Consider the following 25,680-nt stretch of genomic DNA (forward strand, 5'->3'; position numbering starts at 1 on the left):
GCAGCCTGCGCCCGAGAATCTGAAACCTGCTTCCCGCCACCCTCAGAACCAAGGCCAGAGGTGGACCGGCCGGCGCGGGGGGGTGGGGTGGGGTGGGGGGCACCAGCCAGCCGCCCGGGGCGGCGACTGTCAGCTCGCAAGCTTGTCCACTGCGGGGTCCGGGGAACGGCACAGAGCTGGGCGAGGGAAGGAAGGAATGAAAGGAGTCGGGCGTCCTCCGAGGGGAGGCCCAGTCCCGCGCCCACACCCCGCGTCTTCAGGGCCCGGATGGGCCTGCCTCGGCCGGTTATGGACCGCTGTCCCCTCCCTGCCGCACACCCAGCCGGTGGGACAGCACGAGCGCGCCCAGGCCTGCTGCGCGCAAAGGGCGAGCTGGCTTCTGCCCCGAAGCCCTGGCCTGCGCGCCCTCCCCTCTCGGCACCCGCACCCCCCTGCCCCCCCTCGGCTCCCCTCCCCCATCCCCCGCTGCGTCGGTGCACACCCCGCGCCCCTCCGCCCCCAACCCGCGCCTTTGGAGAGGCCAGTGGCCGGCGCGCCCTGCCCCCCGCCCTGCGCGCCCCTCCCCCGCGCGCGGCCGGCGGGCAGGGGGCGGTGCTGAGCGCCGAGGTGGGCTCCTGGCGGGTGTCCAGCCGGGTCTAGCCCCAAGCTTCGCCTCAGGCCAGGAGGCTGAGCCGCGGGAGGAAAGGCCATCGGGCGGGAGCGGGCCGCGTCCCTCCCCCTTCGCCCCGGGGCCCCTCCCCCGCGCTCAGGCCCGGCCGGCGCCTCCGCTCCCCAATTATCCTAGCGGTACCCGGACCCCCGCGCCCCTACAGCCCTGCGCCTCCCTTCTTGCCTTCGCCCCCTCCGGCCTGGAGACGGCCGCTCCTGTGCCCTCCGCCAACCCTGCGGTGGCCAGCGAGCCCCCTAGTTCCAGCAGGGCAGGGGGGACACCCCTGGGCCCCTAGAGACAACCCTGGGCAGCCAGCCTGATGCCTGGGTAGTCGGGGCGGGGCCGATCGGCCCAGGAAGGAGGCAGCACGCGGCCCCTCCCCAGCGCGGCCCTCCTGCGTGGTAAGCACACTCATGGGGGGAGGCAAGGCCGACCCTTGGGTGGTGCCCCCCCCTCCAGAGGCCAGGAATGCCAGGCCAGCGGTCTGACAGTGAGCTGGGGGGGGGGGGACCTCCTTAGGATTCAATCCTGGTGTGCCCAGGGAGGGAGGGAGGGTGCTGGGAGGAGCCAGGCGTGCAGGGGTTTCCAGGATGGGAAGCTAGGCCGCAAGCAGTCTTGGGGGGTCCCCGGCGCCCCGACACTCATGCACCCAGACAGCTGTCTTTCCGGAATGTGAAGTTGGCATTTGAACTTGGGCCTGCTTTCGGGGAGGAGGGTTGCTCCGTCACAGGGCAGGCTCTGGTGGTGGAGAATCCCAGGGCCTTTGTATCCGTCGCAGATTGGCCAGTTAATTAGTGGTTCCCTTCTAGACGTGCAGGGTCCTGTCCTGGACCGTTTTTCTCCAGACGTGGCATGGGGAAGCCGGTGGCCAGTGGGGACCAGCCTCCCCGAGTGGGGACTGAGTGCGGGTCCCACACCAGTGGGTAAAGCTGGCCTCCCTCGGAAGCTGGGGACACGGGCGGTTTGTGGAACCCCTTGCACACTCCCAGCAGGTGGACGTGGTCCCGGAGCCGTGGCCTTGTGTGCTGACGGTGACCACAGAGATAGATTTGTCACGTCCCCCCCGTGTCCGGGGACGCTGCCCAGAGGCCTGAGCTGGAATGCAGGCGGCCCTCGGGGCGGCGCCCTGTGCGCTCTGGGGGCGCCCCCGGGCCACCTGGGGCCCACCGTCCCCCCCCCCCCCCCCGCAAGGCCACGCGGGTTTGTGTAACTTTCTGCCGAAGGTCCCGGCCCAGGGGCCGCTCTCGACCCACAACAACGTCTCTCTCCAGGGCTGTGGGCAGGACACGTATCTCTTTCTTTCATCTGCAGATTGAAACCGCACGGAAAAGGCAGAAGACGTTCAGCCCAGTTTGGTGGGAGCTGAGTTCAAAGCCCTCGGTGGCCAGTCGGGTGGGGTGGGGGACACCGGGACGAGGAGGACAGGACTGGCTCTTCTCGAGTCCCCTCGCCAAGGCTCCGAGCCACAAAGGAGAGCGAAAATCAAAGTACACGCCTAAGCCGGTGCTTAATGTATTCATCGCAGAGAGCCTGGCCCCATTGTTTGTGCGGCCCTGGCTTCCAGAAAACGGCCCTGTTCAGAGCGGTCCGTCGCGGTGGTGAGAGACTGCTTTGCTCCCCGCAATAATAATGTTTTTCTTCAATAAAACAGAGACCAAGGGTCCTGCGATTAAATCTGAAAGCAAAGAGTTTTAATGCCCACCATATGTTACAAAGTACACGGCGAGGACATTAAAAAAAAAAAAAAAAAGGAAAAGTGGGAAAGAAAGGAAAAGAAAAAGAAAATCCCACCAAAAGCAAACAGCATTTCCTGAGGGCTGGGTTGGAACTCCCTCCCCTACAACGTGAATTCTGGGCTTTTGTAGCCAAACTCAGACAAAGTAGGAATACAACAGCAACCCAGGACCAGAGCGGAAAGGACGTGTTCTGGGTGGACCCTGGAAAACACCCTCTCTGGGGAGGAGAGAGCGAATCCGGCCCGTGGGATAGCGTACGTGTGGCCGGGATCCTTCAGTTCCATTCAGGAGCTGCATTAACGGGGCCACCGTGCTGAAAATCTGTTAGCCCCGCGTCTGAAACCCGGACGTGTGTGTAAATCAATCACCAGGGTAGGAGGGCGTGTGCAAATGCAGGTTTCTAAATTTGCAAGGTGGGGGTGCTGGGGGGGGGGGAGGAGAGGAGCCCCTCTATGAAATGTGTTAGGACGTCCGTGAAATCCTGCACTCGTGATCGATACGTATACATATTTCATGGGTGGGGAGGGGCCCCTGTGCTTTCTGGGCTGTTGGAGAAAAATCCGAGCGGCGTCTTTTAGCAATTAAGTAAACGAAATACCAAATATTTGAATATTCATGACCCCCTTTTCCCCTGGCGTGGTGACGGTGAGAGGGAAGGAGAGAGCCGTTAACAGCAGCTTCTGTTTGTTACGATTTACCTACTTCGCACGCAGAGAGACCACTTTGTCAGATCGAAAACTGCCGGAGTCCCTGTCCCGGCCCCTCCCCCCCCCACCCGCCCCCGCTCCCGCTCCCGGGGTCACTCTGCACCTGGCGTGGCCCGGAGGGGCCCGGTGGGCACGCGGCCGGCCGGGCGCCGTGGTGAGCTGTGCCTTCACGGCCCCTCTTCCTGGGTTTCTGGGCGGGACGCGGGCTGGGCTGCAGGGCCTGGACAGAAAGCGTGACCCCTGTGCCTTGCCCGCCGGGGTCCCCAGAGGGTACAGAGGCTCACAAGCTTCAGCACCTCCAGACGGGGCAGGCCTGGCCTCCAGCACTGGGTGGCCTCCCCGGGGTTGGGGGTCTGCAACTATTCAGGAGGGCCCGGTGCTGTGGGAGCGGACCCCGATTCTGGGAGCAGCGTGCCGGGAGAGGGGGGCCCTGAGCCTCGGTGGGCGCGGGTCTCCTGGGGCCACCCTGGCCAGGGTCTCTCTGTTCTCCCGCCAGGACGGGAGGCTGGTGCGGGCAGGACAGCACACGGCAGATTGGGGCCACGAGGCCCCACGGTGCCTCCGAGATGCGGGGTCGTGTCGGTGACCCCCCAACCTTGTCTCACTTGGCCAGGACCCTTCCTTCGTCCGGAGCACAAGGTCTCCTGGCATTTTTACTTCCTTTTCACCGCATTTTGTTTCCGTGTGCTGCAACAGGCAGGAAACAGCACGGATCAGAGCCCCTGGCGCTCACGACCCTGGGCAGCCCGCATCCGACCCGGAATCTGGGAGCGGGGTGCGGGGGCCCGGAGTGCCGCCCATGATTTGGTCGACTGCACCTCGGAACTTGACTTTCCATCCAGAAAGCAGGTTTCCCCACCACCCCCCCCCCCCCAGCCAACAAATTCTCTGGTGCTTTTTTGCTGGTGTTTTTTAGGAAGGGACGTGCTTTCGTTTCTATCCGCAAACTTCCCTGAAACCCGTCCCTCCCTTACGAGTTGGGGGAGAGCAAAACACGCACCGGAGACAGAGAAGCACCCACGTTCTCACGAGACACGTTGTGAGCTTTTGAAGCTCTGTTCTCTCTTCTTGCCGGTTCGTCTTTCTCGGGGGGGGGGGGGGGGCGCACGGAGGCTCACACAGGCGCCCCTGGTGCCGAGGCCCGGGCAGCCTCCCCTCCTGCCTGCAGCCACGCGGGAGCACAAGTGCAAATGCAACGTTCCACAAAGCGTGCCCACCCGGAGCCCTCGGCCGCTGTCTTGAATTAGCACAAATACGTGCTACAAAAACTCACTGCCTAAACTATGAAAAATAACACAGCTCCGAGCTATCTTCCGGTCTCTGTCTTTGAAGGAGAGCATGTCAGGGGGCCTTGTGGGCTCAGGGCCAGGGAGAGGAGGGGCTTCGGGGGACCCCACGCTCCGGGGTCCCCAACAGTTGGAGAAGGACCTTGCCTCTTTGCTCCTCGGCAAGACCAAGTTTGCTTCTGTGGAAAGGCGGCCCCCCTCCTCGGCCAGCGGCTCCTGGAGCAGGCCAGGCCTTGCCACGGGAGCCAAGAGCCCAGCGTGGGCTGTGCTGCTTTTCTGAAGGGTTATTGGGAAGCCACGCGTTTGCAGTGGGGTGGGAAGGAGACGGGGGTTGCAGCAGTGTTGGGGGGGGTTAGTTTTTCTCAGGGTTGAGGACTTTGTGTATGCAGAGGCCCTATCCGGTGCCTGTTGGGGACAGTCCTGGAGGCTGCCGGACCCTGGGGGTGGGGGGAGGGCTGGATTCCCCACTAGGTAGGGGTGGGACCTCACTCAGGAGGAGAGGGGACCATCCTGGTCTCCTGAAACCCCCCTCCCCTGCAGAGGAACCTCAGGCCAAGCTTGCACTGCCCTCGGGGACCCTGGGGATGTACAGAAGGGACAGGGAGGATTCTGGGAAGACTGGGCACGTTTGTACCCCCAGGAGCCTGGGGACCTGGTCTCCCCACCTGGGGCTGGTGGGGGGCTGAGGTGCACACGTGGGAGAAGAAGTTGCCCCCCCCCCCCAGCTGGAGAAAGTGCTGTGGCCCGGAGCCTCCTTCCCACAACCTGCCCGAGGTCCCTGTGTCCGAGTGTTCTGTGTCCTCTAGCCACCTCCACCTCTTCTGCTCCTTCTGCAGGGAGGAGGGGGGGCCGGTGAGGGTGTCTCCAGACGCCTGTCGGGGCGGAGGCTGGTCCCCGCAGGGTGGCAGGGGTGAGGGTGGGGCCGCAGCCCCAGGAAAGCGCTGTCAACTCGCGGGCCGCCCTGCGCCCTCACCCGCGCGCGCCCTGAGCACCCCCGCTCCGGGCGCGGGCCCTCGGCGTCTCCCCCGCCGACCTGCTGCATGCATAATGCATGAGAGGCTATTTGTAATTCTGTGTGATATGTGCGCGCCTCCGCTTTGATTAGAGGGCCGCGGTGACAAAGACCTGTTTGTTAAGTTGGGAGGGCTTCCTCGCCTTGCGCGTTTGAAGTCCGGAGGACGCGGCGGCCCCCGGGTCCAGCCGCCGCACGCGGGACACAGCAGCCCGGGCCGCGCGGAGAGGCGCAGGGCGCACAGCTCCCGGAGGAAGGATGCAGGGACGGTGGGGGTGGGGGGGAAAAGGAGGGGAGGGAGGGGAGGAGGGAGAAGGGCAGGAGGGAGGGAAGGAGGGAGTGAAGGGCAGAAGGAAGGAATGAAAGAAAGAAGGAGGGGAGACAGAAGGAGAAAAGGAAGGAGGGAAGGAAGGAGGGAGGGAGGGACGGAAAGAAGGAAGGAGGGAGGGAGGGAAGGACGAGACAGAAGGAGGGAAGGAAGGAAGGAGGGAGAGAAGGAAGGAGGGAGGGAGGGAAGAAGGGAGGGAGGAGGGAGGGAGGAAGGAAGGAAGGAAGGAAGGGAGGGAGGAAGGAGGGAAGGAAGGAGGGAGGAAGGGAGGGAGGGAGGGAGGAAGGAAGGAAGGAGAGAGAAGGAAGGAGGGAGGACGGAGGGGCGCGGGGGAAAGCGCTGCCCCCCCCATTTGCCCTGTGCTCCTCCTCCTGTCCCCGTCGCGCGGGTCGGACACCCGCAGCCCCTCCCAGATCGAGCCCCCCCCCCAGCGAACCCCGAGTGCTGCGGGGCCATGGCGAACCCCGGATACCGCCGGGGGTGACCCCGATCCCGGGTCCCGGTTAGCACACCCAGCGCGCGGGGGCCGCCTTCGGAACGTGCGCACGGATCTTCTCCAAGACCCCCCCCCAGCCCCCCCCTCCACCTGCCCCGCAGCTCCCCGAGAAGCCTGGTCCGCACTCCGGCGTGGGGGAGGGGGCAAGGACGGGAGCCGGGGGTGGGGGGGGGCGGGGGATGTTGTAGATAAAAGAGGGAAGAGGGTAAAGTCAACTTTATTTGCAGACGGAGTTGTGCGGACAGGACACGTTTGACTTCCGGGGTCGTAAAATGCTTTCGTGTTGCCCTCGAGAGAGTGGGTCGTCCCGTGCACCCTGGAGACGGGCCGTGGGAAGGGACGAACGAGGAGCAGCGTGGCGCAACCCCAAGTACACGTAGTCCCCCCCCACAATAAATATCCTGGCCTCCAGGTCCAGTGCAGGGCTCTGGGTGCGGCCGCGCGGGGGCTGACGCGCGCCCGAGGAGCCGCCGTGTACAAACCAGGTCTCCCCACGACGCGCCGGTTTCTCCGCGTGTGGACCCCCGCGCTCCGCAGACGCCCGCGGCCCCCGGGCAGCGTCCGGGTCCCCGGCCTCCGCCGCGCCGGCCCCTCCTCCGAGGTCTGCGAGCCGCTTTCCACCGCCTCCGCCGCCGAGGTTCCGGCGTCCACGCTGGGGTCGACGTGGGCCCCTTCCTCCCCCTTCCGCGGCCCTCCGCCCGCGTCCCGGCCACCCCGCGCGCACCGGCGGCAGCGGGCCCGAAACCCCACCGCATCTCCCTCCGACTCGCACTCGACCGTCGTCCGTGAGACCGCGCGTCACCGTCGCCCGGGGTGCCCTCGGCGTCTCCGCGTCGCCGCGCGCGGACCCATCCTGCGGAGACGCGTTCCGGGGGCGCGGGGCCGGCGGGGACCTCCCGACCATCCGTAAACTCCTCCTCGAGTTTCGTTTCCGCCAGCCATTGAGGGGATGCGGGTACCTGTTTGGGGCGCCGGCGCCTGCGCCCGCCCGCGCGCGCGCGCTCTCTCCCGCTCCCTGCAAAAATTGGATCTCTAGGTCCCCACACCGAGGTGCACAGACGCCAAACAGTGATGAAATGAGAAGAAAGCCAATTGCCGGACTGGAGGTGGGGGAGAGATAGCGTCTCTGCGTGCGCCTGCCGCCGATCCGGGCGCCCTAATTGCTGTAGACAGGGAGCGCGGGGGGCTGGGCCGAGGTAGCGGTGTATAAATAGTGAGATCTCAAGTTGAAAGGCATAAATAACACCAGAAGGGATCTACCCTCACACGGACAGTCCTCTCCGCGCGGGGAGGCGTGCGGACCTCAGCCCGGCTCCCGGCCAGCCCCGCCGCGCCCCCCGCGGACCCCGCAGCCCCCGGGCAGCCATGGAGGAACTCACGGCTTTTGTATCCAAATCTTTTGACCAGAAAAGCAAGGAGGGCGGCGGCGGCGGCGGCGGCGGCGGCGGCGGCAAGAAGGATTCGATCACGTACAGGGAAGTTTTGGAAAGCGGACTGGCGCGCTCCCGGGAGCTGGGGAGCTCGGAGTCCAGCCTCCAGGACCTTACGGAGGGCAGCGGCCACTGCCCGGTGCATCTATTTAAGGACCACGTGGACAGCGACAAGGACAAACTGAAAGAGTTCGGCACGGGGAGGGCTGCGGAAGGTAAGCTCGCCGGGGCGCGGCTGGGCGCCCCTCCCGGGGACGGCGTCTCCTCGCCGCGGCGCTTGCGGGCCTGGCCCTGGCTCGGCGCGCGGGGAGGCCCCGGGGGCCGCGGCTCGCCCAGAATTCCGCCCCCAACTCTGAATGTACGGCCACGCTCGCACGCAAAGGCCCCGGCCACCCGTCGCCAGTGTTTTCGTAAGAAAGGAAGGAGACGCCAAGACGCGGCGGCGGAGCCAGAGAGGAAGGGAGGCAGGGAAGCCGAGCGAGCGAGCGAGGGCCGGGGCCGGGGCCGCGCGCTGCTGACGGGCCGGCTTCCCTGGCGCCCTTGCGCTGGGCGTCGCCGCGGGAACTTTCCCGGGTCGGAGTCCATCGGGCGGACGAGCCCGAACGGCGGGGTCGGCTGTAGGGCCGCTGGGTGCGCGCCCGCCCGCCCGCCAGGCTGTCTAGTGTCTGCTCCCAAGCGCACACACGACAGATCCCAGGCGGCTCTCCCAGCGCCCAGCGCCCCCCGCTGCCCCAGCGTCCGACCTGGGCCGGCGCTGAGGACGCGCCGGCCGCTGGTCCCGGAGGGAGCGTTGCGTCCTGCGCCTGCTGAACCTCTCTGCTCAGTTTCCTCTTAGGGGAAACTTTCCCCCTTGAGCCCGGAGCTGACGCGGGCCTGCAAATTAAAACCACTCGCGTGCCCGCAGGTGGCCGGGGTCTGGACGCGGAGGGAAGGATTCCCGGGAAGGTCATGGCCGTTGCGCGCGGGGCCTCCCGACCCCAGGCTGTGAGAGGACAGCCGGCCCTGCTGCGGGGCGGACCGCGTCCCGGGCCTCCTTCCTTCCTGCTTTTCCAGCCACGTTCGCCGCGGTTCGCCCTGTTGCTGAATAGGGGGGAGGAGGGGAACCGGCGGGTTTCTGGGGGGCTCTCCCAGCCGGGCACGGGGGGGTCCCAACGCGGGGTGGGGGGGGGGTGTCTCCGTACAAACAGGGCAACCAGCAGCGGCAAATCAGTGGCATAAAATTGGCTGGATTTCTCCGGGCGGGGGCACACGTAAAAACTGCTACGAATGCCTGTATTTCATTGCAAAGAGGAAACACAGAGGCTTCGCCCCCTGGTGCACACGGTGTCAGCGCTGGGGGAGGTCAGGAGGGTCTCCCTACGGAGGACATTCCTCACCACCCCCCGGCCAGCCCTACCCCGTGAAGCCCCTGCGTCCTGGTCGCTGGGACCCCACACTTGGGATCTCTGAATGGCAGAGCTCTGGGCCGCGGCCTTGAGACCGTGGGGATGCCCCAGATATCTTTCTGAGGCCTCCACCCAGGGAAGCTGGAGGCTTAGAGATGAGCCCCTGACTGCCTGCGGCCTGGGGACGCTTGCCCCGGCCTGTCTTACTTCGGGGTTCACCGCCCCCCCCCCCCCGCCCCGCAGGGCACATGCAATTCATGCAGAGGTTGCTTTCACGGAGACACGGCCTGGCTGGACGCCACTCTGGGCCCACACGTAAGGTCAGAGGTTTCCAGCACCCAGGACTCACGTCCCTGGCGCTTGAGCCGTGTGGTGTGGGAGACCTTCGGGTTCCTGCAGAAACCCGGAGGTCCTGGGCTCCTGCACGGCCTGTCCCACCGAGCTGTGGATTTTGCAGAGCCCGCCCTGGGTTCTCAAGGCCTTTGAAGGCCAGCTGCTCAGCTGGGATCCGTCCCTGGGGTCAGACTTCAGGGACGGGAAGGGAAGGAAGGATCAGGGCTGCCTCCAGGACAGGATTCGCGGTGGGGGCAGAAATGGGGTGCTGGTTTGCACATGTAACGCTTTCCAGAGGCGGAAGGGGATTTCAAAGCCAAGTTGGGGTTCTGCGTCCCGTGCTCAGAAGGCCTGAGGGAAGGCTGTCGGGCAGACTCGGGGCTTGGCTTCTGGTGTCCAGGCCGGCTCAGGGATCCCGGGTGGTGTCCCCTGTCCCCACGGCTGCTTCGCGTCTTCCCGCTTGGCGAGGCTCCGGGCTGAGGTACGGAGAGGCCTTCTGTGCGTGCTGCCTCCAGACCTTCAGGACTGCGGTCCTGGGGCGGGCGTCCTGAAGGCTAGCCCCTTCTGGGCACCGGGGGCCGAGTCAGGAGGGCACGGAGGTGCTCTGTGGCTGTGCCCTGCACGATCTGTGACGGAGGAAAAGCACAGGGAGACAGAGGGGGCCCGGGAGGCGCGGCTCCCGCCAGCCGGGCTTTGGGGTGATCATGTTATTTTCAATTTCTGGGCTGCCTTTGCTGCAGGTGGGAAGGCGAGGTCTCCGGGTTAGACTCCCAATGTTGGCCTTATAACTGCCTGCCGCTTAGTCCCCTCCGCCAGCAAACACAGACGCTCTCCTAATTTTTGGAGTAAGAAAGTGCCAGGCTTGGTGCCCTGGTGGCTGTGTGCCCCGTCGCTGGATGTATGTACGGAGGGGGCAGCGGGAGGCCAGTAAGCTTGGGGACCTTGCTCAGCGATGCGCCCCCAGGCACCGGGCTGAGCGTGAGGGTGTGAGTGTGGTGTGAGAAACGAGGCCAGGGAGGGGCCCGCACGGCCCAGATCCACCCCAGTGGGGAGGGAGGCTCTTACCCGGCTGGTGCGCCCGGTGCCCTTCTCGGGACCCACACTAGGGCGATTCTGCCCAAACTTGTTTGACTTAAAATAATATTTCGCACCCCACTCCGAGAGAGAGTGAGAGAGAGAGAGAGAGAGAGAGAGAGAGAGAGAGAGATTAAGCTATGTGGCCATGTCAATATGTCAACAGGCGCAAAGGGGAACCTTGAGGAAACCATTCCGAGGTTAGGCCGAGAAATTCAGCGCCGCCAATGCCCGAGTTATTACCAAACAGCGCAGGTTGCCCCTCGAGTCCGCTTTATCGACCTGACGCAGCCCTGGGTGGGGGTGGGCTGGTCAGGCAGTCAGGGCGCGTTGGCTGCCGGGGCCCCTTCGTCCGCAGGCGCGCACGCGGTGCTCGCCGGGTCCTGCACCTCCGCGCAGCGCGGCCGTGTTTCTGGGCAGACGGGGAGGGCGGGAGCGGCCCCGGGAGCCCTGCGCCCTCAGCCCTGCGCCCCCCCCCCCCCCGCTGCCCCCTCAGGCATCTACGAATGCAAGGACAAGCGCGAGGACGTCAAGTCCGAGGACGAGGACGGGCAGACGAAGCTCAAGCAGAGGCGCAGCCGCACCAACTTCACGCTGGAGCAGCTCAACGAGCTGGAGAGGCTGTTCGACGAGACCCACTACCCCGACGCCTTCATGCGCGAGGAGCTCAGCCAGCGCCTGGGGCTCTCGGAGGCGCGCGTGCAGGTAGGAGCCCGCCAGCCCCGACGCGCAGGGCCTCTCGGAGACGCCCAGGGCCCTCGCGTGCGCGCGGGTCGCGCGGGTCGCACCCAGGGCGCGTGCCCCGCCTGAGCCGGTCGCCCTCCCCACCTGGAGGTGCTCAGGCACTGGGATCTGACCTCCCCTCTTCGCACGGCTCCTCTCCGCGGCCCCCAGCCTCCTCCCTTGCACTCCAGGGAGGGGAGGCGAGGGGCCAGGTGGGGGGAGTCGCGCACACTGGCATCTTGATGAGCGCGGCTGATGCCCGCGCGGGGCCGGATTAGCTCGGGCGCGGGCGGGGGGCGGGGGCGCGGGCGCATGAATTCATAAAGCCCCATCTGGCGAGCCAGTGTCTGCGGGGGCCCTGGGCGTGCGCGGCACGTGCGCGGAGGGGACGCTGTGGCAAGCCGCTAGGTTAAATTTACTTATGCCTTTTTGGGGCACGGTAGCAAAAACTCACTCCCGCTCGCGTCCTCCGAATGCTGACCCCGCCTGGGAGCCCGGGGCCTGGAAGGTTCCCGTCCTTCCTCACGGTTCTGGGCACGACAGCAGCGCGCCAGGCGGAGAGAAGAAGGGGTCAGCATCCCCGGGGCTCTGGGGACTGGTTTTAAATACACGGAATTAATATTGCCAAACGGGGAGCGGGGGGGGGGGGGGGGCATGAGAAAAAAAAAGCGCAGAGCTTTGAACGCACGGGTTTCCCCCGTTGGGTTGGAATATCAACACGTTCAAACACCAGTCCCCACCCTCCCCCGAGTTTACTTTCCAAACGAAAACACGAACGTGTGGTATAGATAGTGTCTTACGAAATCTTTAATTTGGAAAAGAAAATTGTTTTTGGTCCCCAGCCCCCCTTCCGCGTTTCCCCGTGGCTGCAGAGGGAAGGGTTTCTTAGGATTGCAAGGCAATCGTGTAGGGCCGGCTCTAGGCTACAGCCAGCGGGGACAGAGCCTCCCTGCGAGGTGGGACCCAGGCGCACAGCAGCTCTGGCCACCCTGTCCCCCCACCCCTCGCGGGGTCGGGGGGCGTCCGGTGCGTTTGGGCATCAGCGGCCCCCCGCACGGGGAGGCGGCTGGCAGGGCCCAGAGTGGCTTCCCCGCTGGCCACCTTTCTCGGGCAAGATGGATAGGCATTCCCCCTATAAATTAATGAAAAGATTAAACTTTCGCTGAGGGGGACATCAACTTTTATGTTATCTCCCGGTGTCTTTCTGCCTGGGATCTGTAATATCTCCCAGGCCTTGATGTACTGTTTCTATAAAAATAAATTACTTGTAATTTAATTCCACACTATTTCTTTGAGCAGTCTATTACACGCAGCACCTTAGCAGGAGGGACCCACCGGCAGAAAACTGGTTCTCGTGTGTCTGCAGCTCTTGAGAAAACCCTAAAATCAAGGGGGGGCTGGGGGGTGGGCGTTTGTGTGGAGAAGGGTCGCGAGTGGCTGTCCATCCAGAGGTGAATTAAAACTTAACGACTGCAGATAATAATAAAAAGAAACACGGGGATGGGAGAGACAATTTTCTGCGGGCCACGGGGGGAACAGAGTCAGGGACTCAACACCAGGGGGAAAGGGGCTCGTAAAAATCAATTAGTTAAAAGGAATGGGTCAGCGCGCCCAGGGCGAGGGGGTGGGCGGCGAAGGCAGGGGGTCAGGAAGGAGCTGTGTTTTGTTCCGGTGCCTGAACCCTCTGGGTCGTCCCTTTTGGGCACAGCCCGTCCCGTGCCGTTAGGACAGTAGAGGTTCAATTTAGTGCGGAAATCTGCTGTACATAAATTGGGGATCCTACGGAGGCTGGTCTTTATTAACCTTTTATTTTTAGTCGTGTACAGGGACCTCGTATCACCCAGCTGTCAGGGTTATAATCGAAAGTTATGAGACCACGCGCAGGACCAGGCGGTAATTTAATTACAACAAATATCTTTGGGTTTATGGCGCAGAGCTAAATTAAATGTCATTATTCACTGTCTGTAATGGAAATCAAAAGGAAATCAGATTACAGCGTTTGTGAAAGAAATCAGTGACTGGTCCTTAATGAAGAAATAAGTGTTTAACCAGTGCACTGAGCTCTCCTTAGCATATTCAGGACTAATTCGAATTGATCGTGAATCACCCCAAGACTGATTTATTATCGCTTCACGCAGCGGCTAATTCATCACTTTTATTCATCGTAATGTTATTTCCACCCACCCGCCCCCCCCCACCCCTGCTGAAGGGAGAACAGCTTTCTTTCCACATTTAAATAGGATTCTGGTTTTGAAAAATGCCCTTGGTGGGGGGGGGGTGGGGGTGTGGGTGCAGAATTTGCTGTCTCCTGCGCCTGGTTTGGGTCTCCCCTCTGAGGACCGAGTAGGGCACCCCAAGGAGAGGGAGGAGCCCCGGAGGGGCCCTCCGGGGTGCAGTCTTGCCGTCTGGACCGCCCGGGGTTGTGCGGGGAGGACGGCCACGGGGCGCAGGGATTGCACACGGGAGTGAAACTTGGTGCGACCCACCTTGCTGGGTGGGTGGGTCGGAGGGACCGTTTTGGGACTGCTTTTCGGGGAACAGGCTGAAAGTTTCCCAAGCTCCCCGTATGTGGCCTGGCGGGGCCGAGCTTTTCGAGCCTTCCGGAAAGGCCGATTCAAACGGGCGGGCGGTGGCTCAGCCGTGGATAAAAAGCGGTCTCAGAAGAGTCTGGGAAGGAAGAGTGAAGGTTTCTTACAGTCTCCGCTGGGTCTGGCCTCCCGGTTTGCTGAGGTTCCCCCGTGCAGGGTCGGGGGCAGCGGGGCCCCGAGCTGTCCGGGCGGTTTGGCCAAACGGAAGGCTTGCTTTGTGCTAATTATTCCGGGAGGCCCCTGATGTCATTGCAACAACTGTGCCATTGAGGGCGGCAGGAAAGCTGCGGGAGAAAGCCAGTTAGGAGCAATCAGGTGCTAAAACTGTGCACGAGGGGCCTCCAGATTTCCGCAGGCACAGCTTGGGGGCCACGGGGTTCAAGAACCAGGGCTGTCCGGACGAGGTGGGGGGACTTTGGTGGGGCGTCCTTTGCTCCAAAATGTTGACATCGGGCCTGCGAATCGAGCTGAACTGGGGAAGGTTCCGCGGATACCCTTTCTCCAAGAATGAGACATTTTGCAAGAGGGGCAGTCGTCGGGGTGACCCGGTGTTTCCGGGTCCAGGACGCTGAGGAGTCCTTACTGCTAACTGGGACACTCCAGGCTTCCAAGGAGGGCATGAGGGACACTGGGGACGCAGAGGGTTCCGGACTCAGGGTGTCCCGAATTGCACCAGGGCGGGGGGGGGGTCATATTGGAAGCTCTTTATGCGTCTGTGCGCCCCGTTAGCGGGCAGCTAAGGTTCCGAGCAGGACGATCAGGCGCTCCCGGGGCCTGGCAGAGTGGAAGAGGGCGTCCACTGCTCCTGGAAAGTTCTCGAATCCACCCCGCCGTTCTGGCGTGCACTTTTCCACTTTAAATACAGGAGCCGTCAAGGCTCCTCACCTGGGGACACAGGCAGGGCTCAGAAGCGACTCTCGGAATCCGCAGCTCTAGGTGGCCAGCTATGGGGGGGGGGTGGCTGGGGCGGGAGGGAGCCCACCTGCGACCCTGGTGTCCTGGCACCTGAGCGCGCGCCGCCGTGCGCCTAGCCTCCTGGGGGGAAAGAGGCCGGCGGGCTCACGGGGCTGCGCGCGTGTCTCTGTTCTGTCCTCAGGTTTGGTTCCAGAACCGGAGAGCTAAGTGCCGGAAGCAAGAGAACCAGATGCATAAAGGTGGGTGCGGAGGTGGGGAGCGCGCGCAGACACGGGAGGACCTCGGCGGCCCTCACGGCTCCTTTTTTCCCCTTGCAGGCGTCATCCTGGGCACCGCCAGCCACCTGGACGCCTGCAGGGTGGCCCCCTACGTGAACATGGGCGCCCTCCGAATGCCTTTCCAACAGGTAGCCCGTTTTTCTTCCTTCCGAGCCGCGCGGGGGCCCGCCACCTCCCGGCCTCCCTGGCGTCCTGCCTCCCCCCGCCGCTCCCGCCCCCGCGGAAGAAAGGCTGGCGCTTTTACAAGGGGGCATTTATGGAGCCGTTGGCACGTATTAAAATCACGCTGTAAAACTCCAAGAGTCACCTTGGGGAGGGCCAGGGTTTAAACCCAAACACAATTTTACAAAAATCAAATCGGAGTGAAAAAAAAAAAAATCCCACCCACCCAGGCGGCCTGGCTGCGGGTGGGGCGCGGGGATGGTGTACTTGGCCGGGAGGCCCTGCGTCTACACCCAGCCCCCCACCTCGCCTGCCCCAAGCCTCAAGTGAGGTGTCTGCGCCCCCCCCCCACGCTCCCCTCTCCCCACGCCCCCCTCCTGTACCTGGGCCTCCCCCTCCACCTCAGAGCCCGGGTCATCGGGGCTCCGCTCCAAGTGGAGTCGGGAGGCCCCAGCGCTGAGGGCTGCCTGGCGTGGACGTCTAGGGTTTCCGGAGACCCCCGAGGGCTGCCTTCTGCTCCGGAGCAGCTACCGGTGGATGGTGGAACCTGCCTGGGGCGAGGCGCGGGCGCCCGGGGCGAGAGCTCAGGGCTCACGTGCCCCGGACTCGCGCCAGCACGGGACCTGGGGGCGCGCGGGTTGGGGCCCCACCGTTGGGGGAATATGTGAGCGCACGGGCTGGCGGAGCTGGGGTGCTGTGGGCACAGCGGAAGCGTGTTCACCATGCGCCCTGCACAGCTTTGCTCCAGGGAGCAGGCCTGGGGTTATATTTGGACCTGTGTTTGCTACGGGCCTCTGCGGGTCAGCTAGGGCGCGGGTAGAGGTGGTGAGGGGTCAATAAACAGGGCCCTTACCGAGAGCGGGGCGCTGGCGCCTTGTGCTGTCAGACTCAAGGTGCCCAAAGGCGAAGGGAGTCCAGGGCCGCGCCTGCGCTGGGTAAGGGCCTGCGTCCCTCTCTCGCTTGGCCTCACCCACTCCGCGCCTGGGCGCACGCACGTCTTTCCCCAGGGAGGGCGGTCTCTCCACACGACCTGCAGCCCAGAGTGGGGTCCGCCCTGAGGCCTTGCTGCAATGAGGCTGTTGGGGCGCGGGGGGGGGGGGTGGGATTCAGAGGCGTCCCGCGGGGGAGGGGGGTAAGAGGAGGCCAGCACCCCACAGTCCAGAGGTCGAGTGGGGACAAGTCACAAGTTCAGAGAAGTTGAGCTTCCCGTGAGGAGATGCAGACACCGGGATGCTGGCGAGGACAGGGGCGTGGGCGCCACCCGGGGGTGGGTGCCAGGCTCTGTTCAGATTCTCCAGCTCCCACGGCGCAAAGCAGCCAGTGCCCCCCGCGGACGCGCGTGCCAGGAGCACAGCTGCCACCCCCTCTCCCGCCCCCGGCTGGTGCAGAGGAGTCGATGGTGGTCCCCGGGGTGGGGGCAGGGGGCTACGACTCCCCAGAAACGGACGCCCCAGGGTCCCTCCCGTTGCACACGAGGCCTAACTGCGCCTTCTGCCCGCCCAGGTTCAGGCACAGCTCCAGCTGGAAGGCGTCGCGCACGCGCACCCGCACCTGCACCCGCACCTGGCCGCGCACGCGCCCTACCTGATGTTCCCGCCGCCGCCCTTCGGGCTGCCCATCGCGTCCCTGGCCGAGTCGGCCTCCGCCGCCGCCGTCGTGGCCGCCGCCGCCAAAAGCAACAGCAAAAACTCCAGCATCGCCGACCTGCGGCTCAAGGCGCGGAAGCACGCCGAGGCCCTGGGGCTCTGACCCACCGCCCGCCGCGCGCCCGGCCCCGGCCCCACGACCCCGCCCACGCTGCGTCCTGCACGCGCCCCCTCCGCGCCCCCCGAAGGTTCGCACGGACGCCCTGCAGCGAGCGCGCGGGCCCTGGGGCAGCGGCCTCCCCGCTCGGGGCAGCCCGGGGTGGGGCCCACCACTGGCCTAGGGAGGGGGCCTTCCGGGGCCCTCACGACCCCGCCAGACCCTCGCAGAGACCGTGCGGAAGAACGCAGGTGACGCTCAGACCACCCAGCCCTTTGCCGCGCTGTCTGCACTTCCTGGGACCCTGCGCCACCGGGAGCCCCTGTGTGCCCCTGTGCGCCCCGCGCGCTCCTGTGCGCCCCCGTGCGCCCCTGTGCGCCCCCGTGCGCCCCTGTGCTGCCGGCGGCGTTCCTACCCTGTGCATGTGGCTTCCTACTCGCCTTTGGAAGATCTTAGAGTCTATTAAACAAAAGATCTGGGGCTGGTCTCCGCTGAAGATACCAACACTTTTATTCACTGCCACGAACTTGCTTTTTCGTCTGAGGAGGTTCAGGACGGGTATGGATTTCAATGTGGACTTTCGCCTGCCAGGCAGGGGCCATACTCTGCAGCAATAAGGAACCGCGTCTGAGGACCTCCACAAGGTGGGGTGGGGGTGGGAGAGACCTGGTTCTCCCAGGCTGGGACCGTTTTTTTTTGGGGGGGGGGGAGGGGGTTGAACCTGAATGACGCGAGCACGGTCTTCACGCACATGTTTGGCCCCAAAGCACCGAGTTTAGGATTCCTTGTGCCATAGTACAGGCGACTTTATAACTTTTCCAGCATTTGATTCCCTAATTGATGATTTTTTTTTTTTTTTTTTTGCTGTTTTACAGAATTCAGACGCAAATAACTTGCATAGAGACACAGGGGCGGGTGGTTTTAAGGTATGATACTGATGCAGCATTAACTTTGGTGAAATGCAGTTAAGTGCAATACTGTAAATATTATAGATTTAAAAAAAAAATAGCCGTGCACTCTTGACCCCGTCAGCTTCGGAATTCCAAGGGCATTACCCTCCTCCTGAATGCTGCGGGCCCGGCCGACTGGGGGCCCATCGCCAAACCCGAGGGGGGGGGGGTGTCTGGCCTGGGCCGAGCAAGACCGGGGGCCTGTCAGGATGTGACGCTGCTGGCTGAGCTGTTTCTGAGAAGGGAAGAGTGGGTGACGTCCTCCGGGCAGCGAGTTTGAAGACAGTGTTTTGTAGCCGAGGCCCCAGATTTTACTTCTTCTCTTTTCTTTTTTGTTTCTCCCCGAGTCCCCCCCAGGCCCCCCTCCCGGCCGCGTTGTGTAAGCACCACACGGTGACTTAGTTGAGCAGGTGGCACGGGATAGGAAAGTCGCTTGAAATGGTGTAGCCACAGGGTTCGGGGTCCCCAGCCATGCACCTGAGTTCCGGGCGAGGCGCTTTGCGGGCACTGCGTGGGCTCCGGGGGCCACGCACCAGGGCTGGCCTTGTCTACCTCGGAGAGACGCCTGTGTTTTTGCCTTAGTCGCCGAGGGCTGCCCAGACGGAAGCGGCTTTCTCCATCAGTGTGCCAACCCCTACCTGGCCGTCTAGCCAGCGTTTCATGAGCTGCACGCGTTCATTCTGTGTCCAAAAGACGTTTCCCTCTTTCCGGATTTGGCCTTGGCGGCTGTCTTTCCTTATCCCCGAACTTTGGTATATTTTCTTCACGAGACAGAAAACGTTTCCTTCCGGGCAAGGAAACATTTTCTACCTTTCCACGGGGCTGAGATGCAGACGCGTTTGGACGCGTCTCATTTCTATCATCTGAAATTCTTTATAGGAACCGAAAGGCCCCTCCGACATTACCCCCCCCCCCCGAAATTTTAGTAAAGCTCTAAAATGACAGAGCAAGACAGAGGAAGCAAGGTCAGTATTTTTAAATCACTCGCAACTTTTTATGTCAGACATTCACGGCGACGTAGAGTTTGCCTGAAATGTGCAGTTTTGCTTTCAAACAGCTGTGAATAAAAAAACAAAAACAAAAAAAGAAAACAGGAGGTCCTACAAAGCTTGAATTTTCCTTTCCATGCAAACAGCGCATTTCCAACCTTTTAAAGCTAGTGGCATTCATCCGAAAATGTAACACTTGGCGAAGGTTCCGGGTAAAGCGTGTGCGTCCGTATTTTCTTGTTTGTTTGAAAAAGCTTACAAAATTTTTGCCTAAATACACTCTTCACAGACCACTCCCTCCACCCCAGAAAACTCCCTCCACGTGAGCACCAGACATGGGGTCTGCAACTTCCAGTTTCGGTTGTGCTGGTGGCACCCAGGACGTGCTGGACGGGGGTCACCTAATCCTCGTGTGGGTCTAGGTGCGCCGGGCCATCACCCCGGGGCCGTGGCATCACCCGGGGGCGTGCACGTGGTGCAGAACTGGGACAGGGCGTCAGAAAAATGACACGCATGAAACGGATGCCTCTGGGCTGTTGTTGCTGTCTTCTGCTCAAACCAGGATCCCTTTCAAAGTCATTCGTGGGACATCCCAACAGCGCCTTGGTCACAGCGGGGAAGTGTCACCTGGAAAGCACGTTGGGCAGGGTTGCGTGTTGACGCGGCTGTAGGCAGACTACTGGGTTTGTCAGACCTACAGAGGGTTCCCGCGGGCGCACGGGGTGAGCCGCGGGCTGGTTCCCATATCCACCCGGCTCTGCCGGGCCCACTTCGCGAGGAGGCGTCAGCCCCAGGATGCTTTTTCTTTTTCTGAAACCTTGGCCAAAGAGTACTGTCAGGACGGAAATCGCCCGGTTTGGCAAAACGGAGTTCTTGTAAGATGTTGCTGCTCTCTTGGACCTTTGTTACGAATTCCATCTTTCCTTCCTTGGGTTGTGTGTCTGGGAAACCACGACCGATGACGTCACTGGGGAAGGTTCTGGAGTTTCTGGATCTGGGGTGATGGGCATACTCTATGGATGATGTGTGTGGCTCTTGCGTGCTTGGGGAAGCACGGCTACCCAGCATTGCTGGTTCAGAGGCACGGGGATGTCCTTTTCTTCTTGTCTGTATGGGGCATCCACATGGTGACTTTCTTCACTCTGACAGAATCGAGCACTGGGCCCGACGGGGTTCCTGAATCACTTATGGGAAAAGCAAGCCAGTCTGGAGCACGTGTTCTGACGCGTTGCCACGTCCATCAGCTAATTGGGTTGGCATCCGTGCTTGAGGGTGGGGGGGCCTTCAGAGCCTCAAATGCCCCCTGATCTCCTGGGGCAGGGACTGTCCCCACACGTCACTGCAATGCAAGCTGGGCACTGTGGTTGCCTCCGGTCCCTGCAAGTCTTGAGTTCCAGGTGTGGGCTTCCTTGTGTCCTTGGCCATGAGCATCTGTGGTCTGTGCCATGGGGGGACATGTGGGTGTTTAAAATGGAACCAGGAGCACGTTGGGCACCGGTGTGCGAGTTCACAGCCACCCCCCTGGTCGCGATGGAAAGGACACCACAGCCTTCTCTGCTCCCACACTTGGCTTCCAATCTAATCCCTTAATTTTCCTCAAGGTACAAGCCCCTTTTCCTGGGAATTTTCACCGGGGCACAGAGCTGAGCACAAGGACCCAACATTTTCAGGCACTTTGCCCCTTCCTTGCTCCGAGTTTCGGAGGTTGGGGAGGAGGGGGAGGTCTGTTCAGTTGACAAGTTTTAAAACCTGGTGCCTAATTTATTGAAATTTATTAAAAATTAGCTTAGGGATATGCTGACTTTTTTTTTGTTTTGTTTTCAATACACGTGAAAACTTGATGCAATTTATAAATGTTTTATTGAAATTTGATATTTAATGAGAAATCAGCTGAAGAATGTAGAAAATATCAACTTTCAAAGCTATTAAGCGTGCTATTTATTGAAAGGTGATAGTTTGATAACCGAGCCCTGTTGTAGGTTGAGGTGGCATCAGAGGGAGGCAAGGTTCTCTGCTTTTTGACTTTGGATGTATGTGGATGTGTTATTTATTGCCTTTGGTTTTTTTTTTTTTTTTTTTTGGTTGGAAGTTCATAAATATGTGCTATTTTAATTATGGTGAGTGTAAATTTGACATTGCCTTGCATTTATTTTTATATTTTTTAAGCCTCTTGCTTTCGCCCCTCCCCCTTCCCCCCCCCCCCCCCGCCCCCGAATTATGAGGAGCGACTAGGATTTATGGCACAGCCACAGCGTTTGGGTTATGCATACGAGCTTTGTCTGGACCTACAGACGTGTTCAGGGATCGCTCCAACGAAAAGAAGTAACAGAAGCTTTCCCAAACCAGCAGTCTTGAAAACCTGTATCCCTCTGCTATCGTGGGGCTGGGGGGTGGTGGTGGGCGGAAACCATGCGGGAGGGGTTTTTCTGGCCATGCTTGCAGGTTGGTAACATGAAATGTTCTCACGTTTAGTTCTAGTTACAAAGTGTATTTTGTCAAACCATATAGTATGAATGTACATCTTGTCAAACGGAGATATAAATAAACTTATAAATATTTGTATTCAAGTGTTAAAAAAAATTCTCCACTCTCCACCCCCCTCCCCTGAGGCGGGCTCCTTGCAACATGCAGGTGTGGGCCGGGGCTGGAAAGAGAGCGTTGTTTTCTCGTCCACACAGAAGTGTGTGTCTGTGTATTTCCGGCTCACGTCTGGCACCCGTCTCCCGGGTTTTCCGCGGCCTCTGATTTCTGCTCCTGTAACCAACACCCCCTTACGGACGTGTCCTTTTTCCTAGCTTTTTACTATCCAAGTCCACATCCTCCCAGAAGCCGGGGAAAGGAAGAGAAACAAAGAAAAAAAAAATCCCCATTTTGAATCAACTCAGAAGGTTGGGATGACCGTGGAGGCATTTCTGAGAATCCCGAGGATGTTGGTTTTGAGTTTCCAATTTTAATTTTTTTTTCTTTTCTCGCGGGACGGTATAAGGAGGGACCACGTCGGCATTGCGACGATGGTTGAGTCATTTCGGAGAAAAAAAAAGAAAGAAAGAAAAAGAATGAATGGGGGAAAAAATCAAGCTTTCCAAATGAGAACATTTTTTGGCCTTGGCTTTTTATCTCCTTATGTGAAGGAAAGTTGACGACCTGACTTAGCCGCGCTCGCGGGTTCCCAGAGCGGATAGAAACCACATGTGTGGACACAGGGCAGGGCAGACGTGGGCTGGGTGAAGCCATCCCTGAGACACTGGCACCATGGCTGGCCGGGAGGGCTGGGGGGTCTCTCTGTGCTCGGGGGGGCGAGCCCACAGACAGGTGCGAAAGTCCCGTGCACCCAGGTTCTCCTCCTCCAGCCACGGAGGAGACTTGGACGACTTGCTCTCTGCTGCTGACCCTCCAGCCTCAACATTTCCTTTCTCTTTTGTGGCCCGCATGCCACAAAACCGGTCCATACCCTCAGCTCCCTCCCACAGACCCGTTCCTGTCCTGCAGGAAGGAAGAAAGTGGGGTTTGTCGGGCGACGGGGACCGAGGTCACCGAACAGAGGGCACGTCCTGTGCATGACCCCAGGGTGTGTGGTCCCTGACGGGGTTCCCCATCAGCCTGTCTGAAATCTGCACCCCTGGCTTCCGGAAACCTCTTGTCCTTTGGGGGTAAATGCAGCCCGGTTTGACACCTGGGGACTCCCCCTGTGGCTTTGCTGGGAACGTAGTCGGAGCAGATATTCTGTGGTTCACATGACCGTAAATGTCCGTCTGTGTTCAGCAGATCTGTTCCTGGTGTCAAACATATTTGGGGGCCCCCTTCCCTTTGAAACGGAGTCTGACCTGGAGAGAATCTTGAATCCCTTTCAGATTTTTCTGTGGTTTCTGCTGCAGACTTTTCTTGAACCAGAACCCTATATAAATATATACACATTTCAAATATATACTGGAATATTTTAATTTGCACACACAGACGAATGAGCCGAGGGGTTTTCGGATAACCGTGTCTTACCCCCAGTTACGAAATCCCTAAATGGAACAGGAAAGCACATTGACGTTGCCTCCCGCAGACGCGTTTTTCCTTTCCGGGTTTCTGGGGCTTCTGCTGGGGCGTCTGACTTTCGTATTCAACCCTGGGCAGCAGGGGGAAGGAGAGGGATATACCGAGAAAGGAAAAACCACGAGCTGGCCGGGCGCGTATGTTACACACACACACACACACACACGAGCTCTCCAAATCGTGCAGGGGGCAGTTGTCAGGGAAAATAAACGGGTTTGAGATTTCACCAGCAGATCTATGCTCGGAAGGAGGCACAGCCAAGGGAAGTAACATCGGTCACCCCCACGGCTGAAGTCCCTCCGTGATCCAGCGCTAGTGAGTTTTTAAAAACATGCCTTGATTTCTTTCCTTGGAATGTGGAGATTCTCAGAATAAAGACGAATACTGAGTGTATGTGGACACGTCTGGTTAGTTTCCACGTGTGGCCGTGCGTGTGGTGGTTCATTTGTGGGTTTCTCTTCCCACGTTGGTTAAAGTGGAGCCTTTCACTTTCAGTATCCTTTGTGTGGAGCGTTTACCTAAAAACCATGGAGAATTAGCTTTGGATTTTAAAACAATGGAACCTCACCCGCTTCCGTGAGCACTTTGGGTTAAAATCTGCAGATCTTCACATAGACATTCACAGGGACCCGTGGCACACGCAGTAAACCCGTGTTGTCAAGTTGCTTCCTCTGTTACTGTTTCTGCCGTGAGATGTAAGTGTTATCCTGTGCTCAAGACGTCAAAGGACGCTCGCTGACTGGAGCCATCCGTCTCCCTATGAAATTAAAAAGGCCAAAGACAGAATCTGTCGCCGTGTAAGGAGGCGTGATGGGTGTGCGATCTTACGCACAAATGCACCGCGGAAAAGATGTGTCCAGACGGGAAACAAGGTTTGCCACGAGGCCGTGAGAAAGCAATTGAAATATAATTTTTTTAATGTTTATTTTTGAGAGAGAAAGACACACACACAGAGCGTGAGCGAGGGAGAGACAGAGAGGGAGACACGGAATCCGAGGCAGGCTCCAGGCTCCGAGCTGTCAGCACAGAGCCGGACGTGGGGCTCAAAGCCACGGACCGTGAGATCATGACCTGAGCCGAAGTCAGACGCCCAACCGACTGAGCCACCGAGGCGCCCCAAAAGTAGTTCAAATATAAAGCAGTATCGTCCTGTGCACTGAGCAGACCCATTAAGGTGGCTAACGAGTTTCCTTCCTGGTGGGGGAGGAAGCTTGCTTCTGGGTCCCATGGAGGGTAACTAGTACCTTGTGAGTCCGGGCAGATTTGTGGTCTCAACGGTTGAAGTGCAGCCTTGAGACCCAACACAGGGTCTTGCTTTGATCCCACATTCCTAGGACCAGGACCTGGCAGTTGAAACAGGATGTGCTTTTATGGGCACTTTCTGCTGTGGCGAGCAAAGGGTCTGCATCCTGCTGGACCCGGAAAGCCGTATGCAACATTATGGCTGATGCCTTTGGGACACACCGTGTGCTTCCCGCCCCCCCCCCCCGCCCCCCCCCCCGAAGAGTGTACTCAAATGTTATGTCATCACAATGCACTCTGCACAGAGTCTACACTGAGATAACACACTCCAAAGATGCCCCAAACACGCTGTTTCCCCACGAGCTACCGTTCATCTGAAAACATAATGTACTCAGATGCAGGAGAATTTAACAATTGTTGGAAAAGATTCACGATGATGCAGGAGGGTTGAACAATTGTTGCAAAAGATTCAGGGAGGTGCAAGAGGGTTTAACAATTGTTGCAAAAGATTCACTGTGATGCAGGAGGGTTGAACAATTGTTGCAAAACATTCATGATGATGCAGGAGGGTTTAACAATGGTTGCAAAAGATTCAGTATCAGGCACACACACACAGAGTGGAAACATTTAACGCACTGAAATTATGCTGTGTATTCAGGAAGTTAAATGGAGTATGACCGCACGTTTTGGTTGATTTTCTGGAGGAGCAAAGTCGGCACGGGGAAATTTCCCCAGCCCCCTTAGGGCGCGAGGCCATGCACGTACCGACCGCAGCGACTGCTTGTGAAATTCCCAGTCGCCCCGGTGGCCCCCTTAGCGGGTATCAGAGTAAGAACCCTGCACTCTGATCTGGCCTATACATAGAAATCGGAGTGGTTTCCCCCAACAGAAACGAGAAGAAACCAGCCGAAAGCATTCAGTGCCATACGCGTTGCCGGCATTCTTTATTCAGAGGTACCTGGTCGTCACCTCCACACCCGGTATCTGCGTAGCTGTGTTAACTTTCTGCCCTTCTCTTTCATGTCTGTTAATTATACAGTCTGAGTGTGTGCGTGTCTGACACAATTTCGTGTCTTCCTAGATTCCCGGTGGTGACTGTCATCACCAGTATCACTGTGACCCCTGCTAGTTCCTATCCGCTTGCACCGCTGGGAGGAAGACAATGGGAGCAGTGTTTTTTTTCTTTTTTTTAAGTTCCATTTATTTATTTATTTATTTATTTATTTTTTGGTGGGGTGGGGGGAGGACAGAGAGACGGAGACACAGAATCGGAAGCAGGCTCCAGGCTCCGAGCTGTCAGCACAGAGCTGGATGCGGGGCTCGAACCCACAAACCGGGAGATCATGACCTGAGCCAAAGTGGGGGGCTTAACCGACTGAGCCCCCCAGGTGCCCCTGGGAGCAACCTTTTCATGGGTCCTCTTCAGTGTGCTCTGAGACGAGTTGATAGTTTGGGTCATTTCCTGGGGAACCAGAAAGCAGGTAGGTTCTACACTGAGATGGGGAATAAAGGAGGAATCCACAGGGGCCACGGCACCAGGAATCGCCGGCACATCCAGGTGGGATCATAGGGCGTGGTGCTAACTTTCCTCCTCTCACCATAGCGTCTGGACC

General features: G+C 60.2%; 1 protein-coding gene across 1 annotated transcript; it reads left to right on the forward strand.

Annotated features, from left to right (window-relative positions):
* Positions 1-6,998: 6,998 nt before the first annotated feature.
* On the forward strand, positions 6,999-17,341 carry SHOX (short stature homeobox). Its single transcript, XM_043570199.1, has 5 exons — positions 6,999-7,859; positions 10,933-11,141; positions 14,844-14,901; positions 14,980-15,068; positions 16,606-17,341. Exons 1-5 carry the CDS (start codon positions 7,580-7,582, stop codon positions 16,849-16,851), a joined length of 882 nt encoding a protein of 293 aa, XP_043426134.1. The 5' UTR covers positions 6,999-7,579; the 3' UTR covers positions 16,852-17,341.
* The last annotated feature ends 8,339 nt before the right edge of the window (positions 17,342-25,680 follow it).

The sequence above is a fragment of the Prionailurus bengalensis genome, chromosome X (assembly GCF_016509475.1).
Source record: "Prionailurus bengalensis isolate Pbe53 chromosome X, Fcat_Pben_1.1_paternal_pri, whole genome shotgun sequence".
NCBI lineage: Eukaryota > Metazoa > Chordata > Mammalia > Carnivora > Felidae > Prionailurus > Prionailurus bengalensis.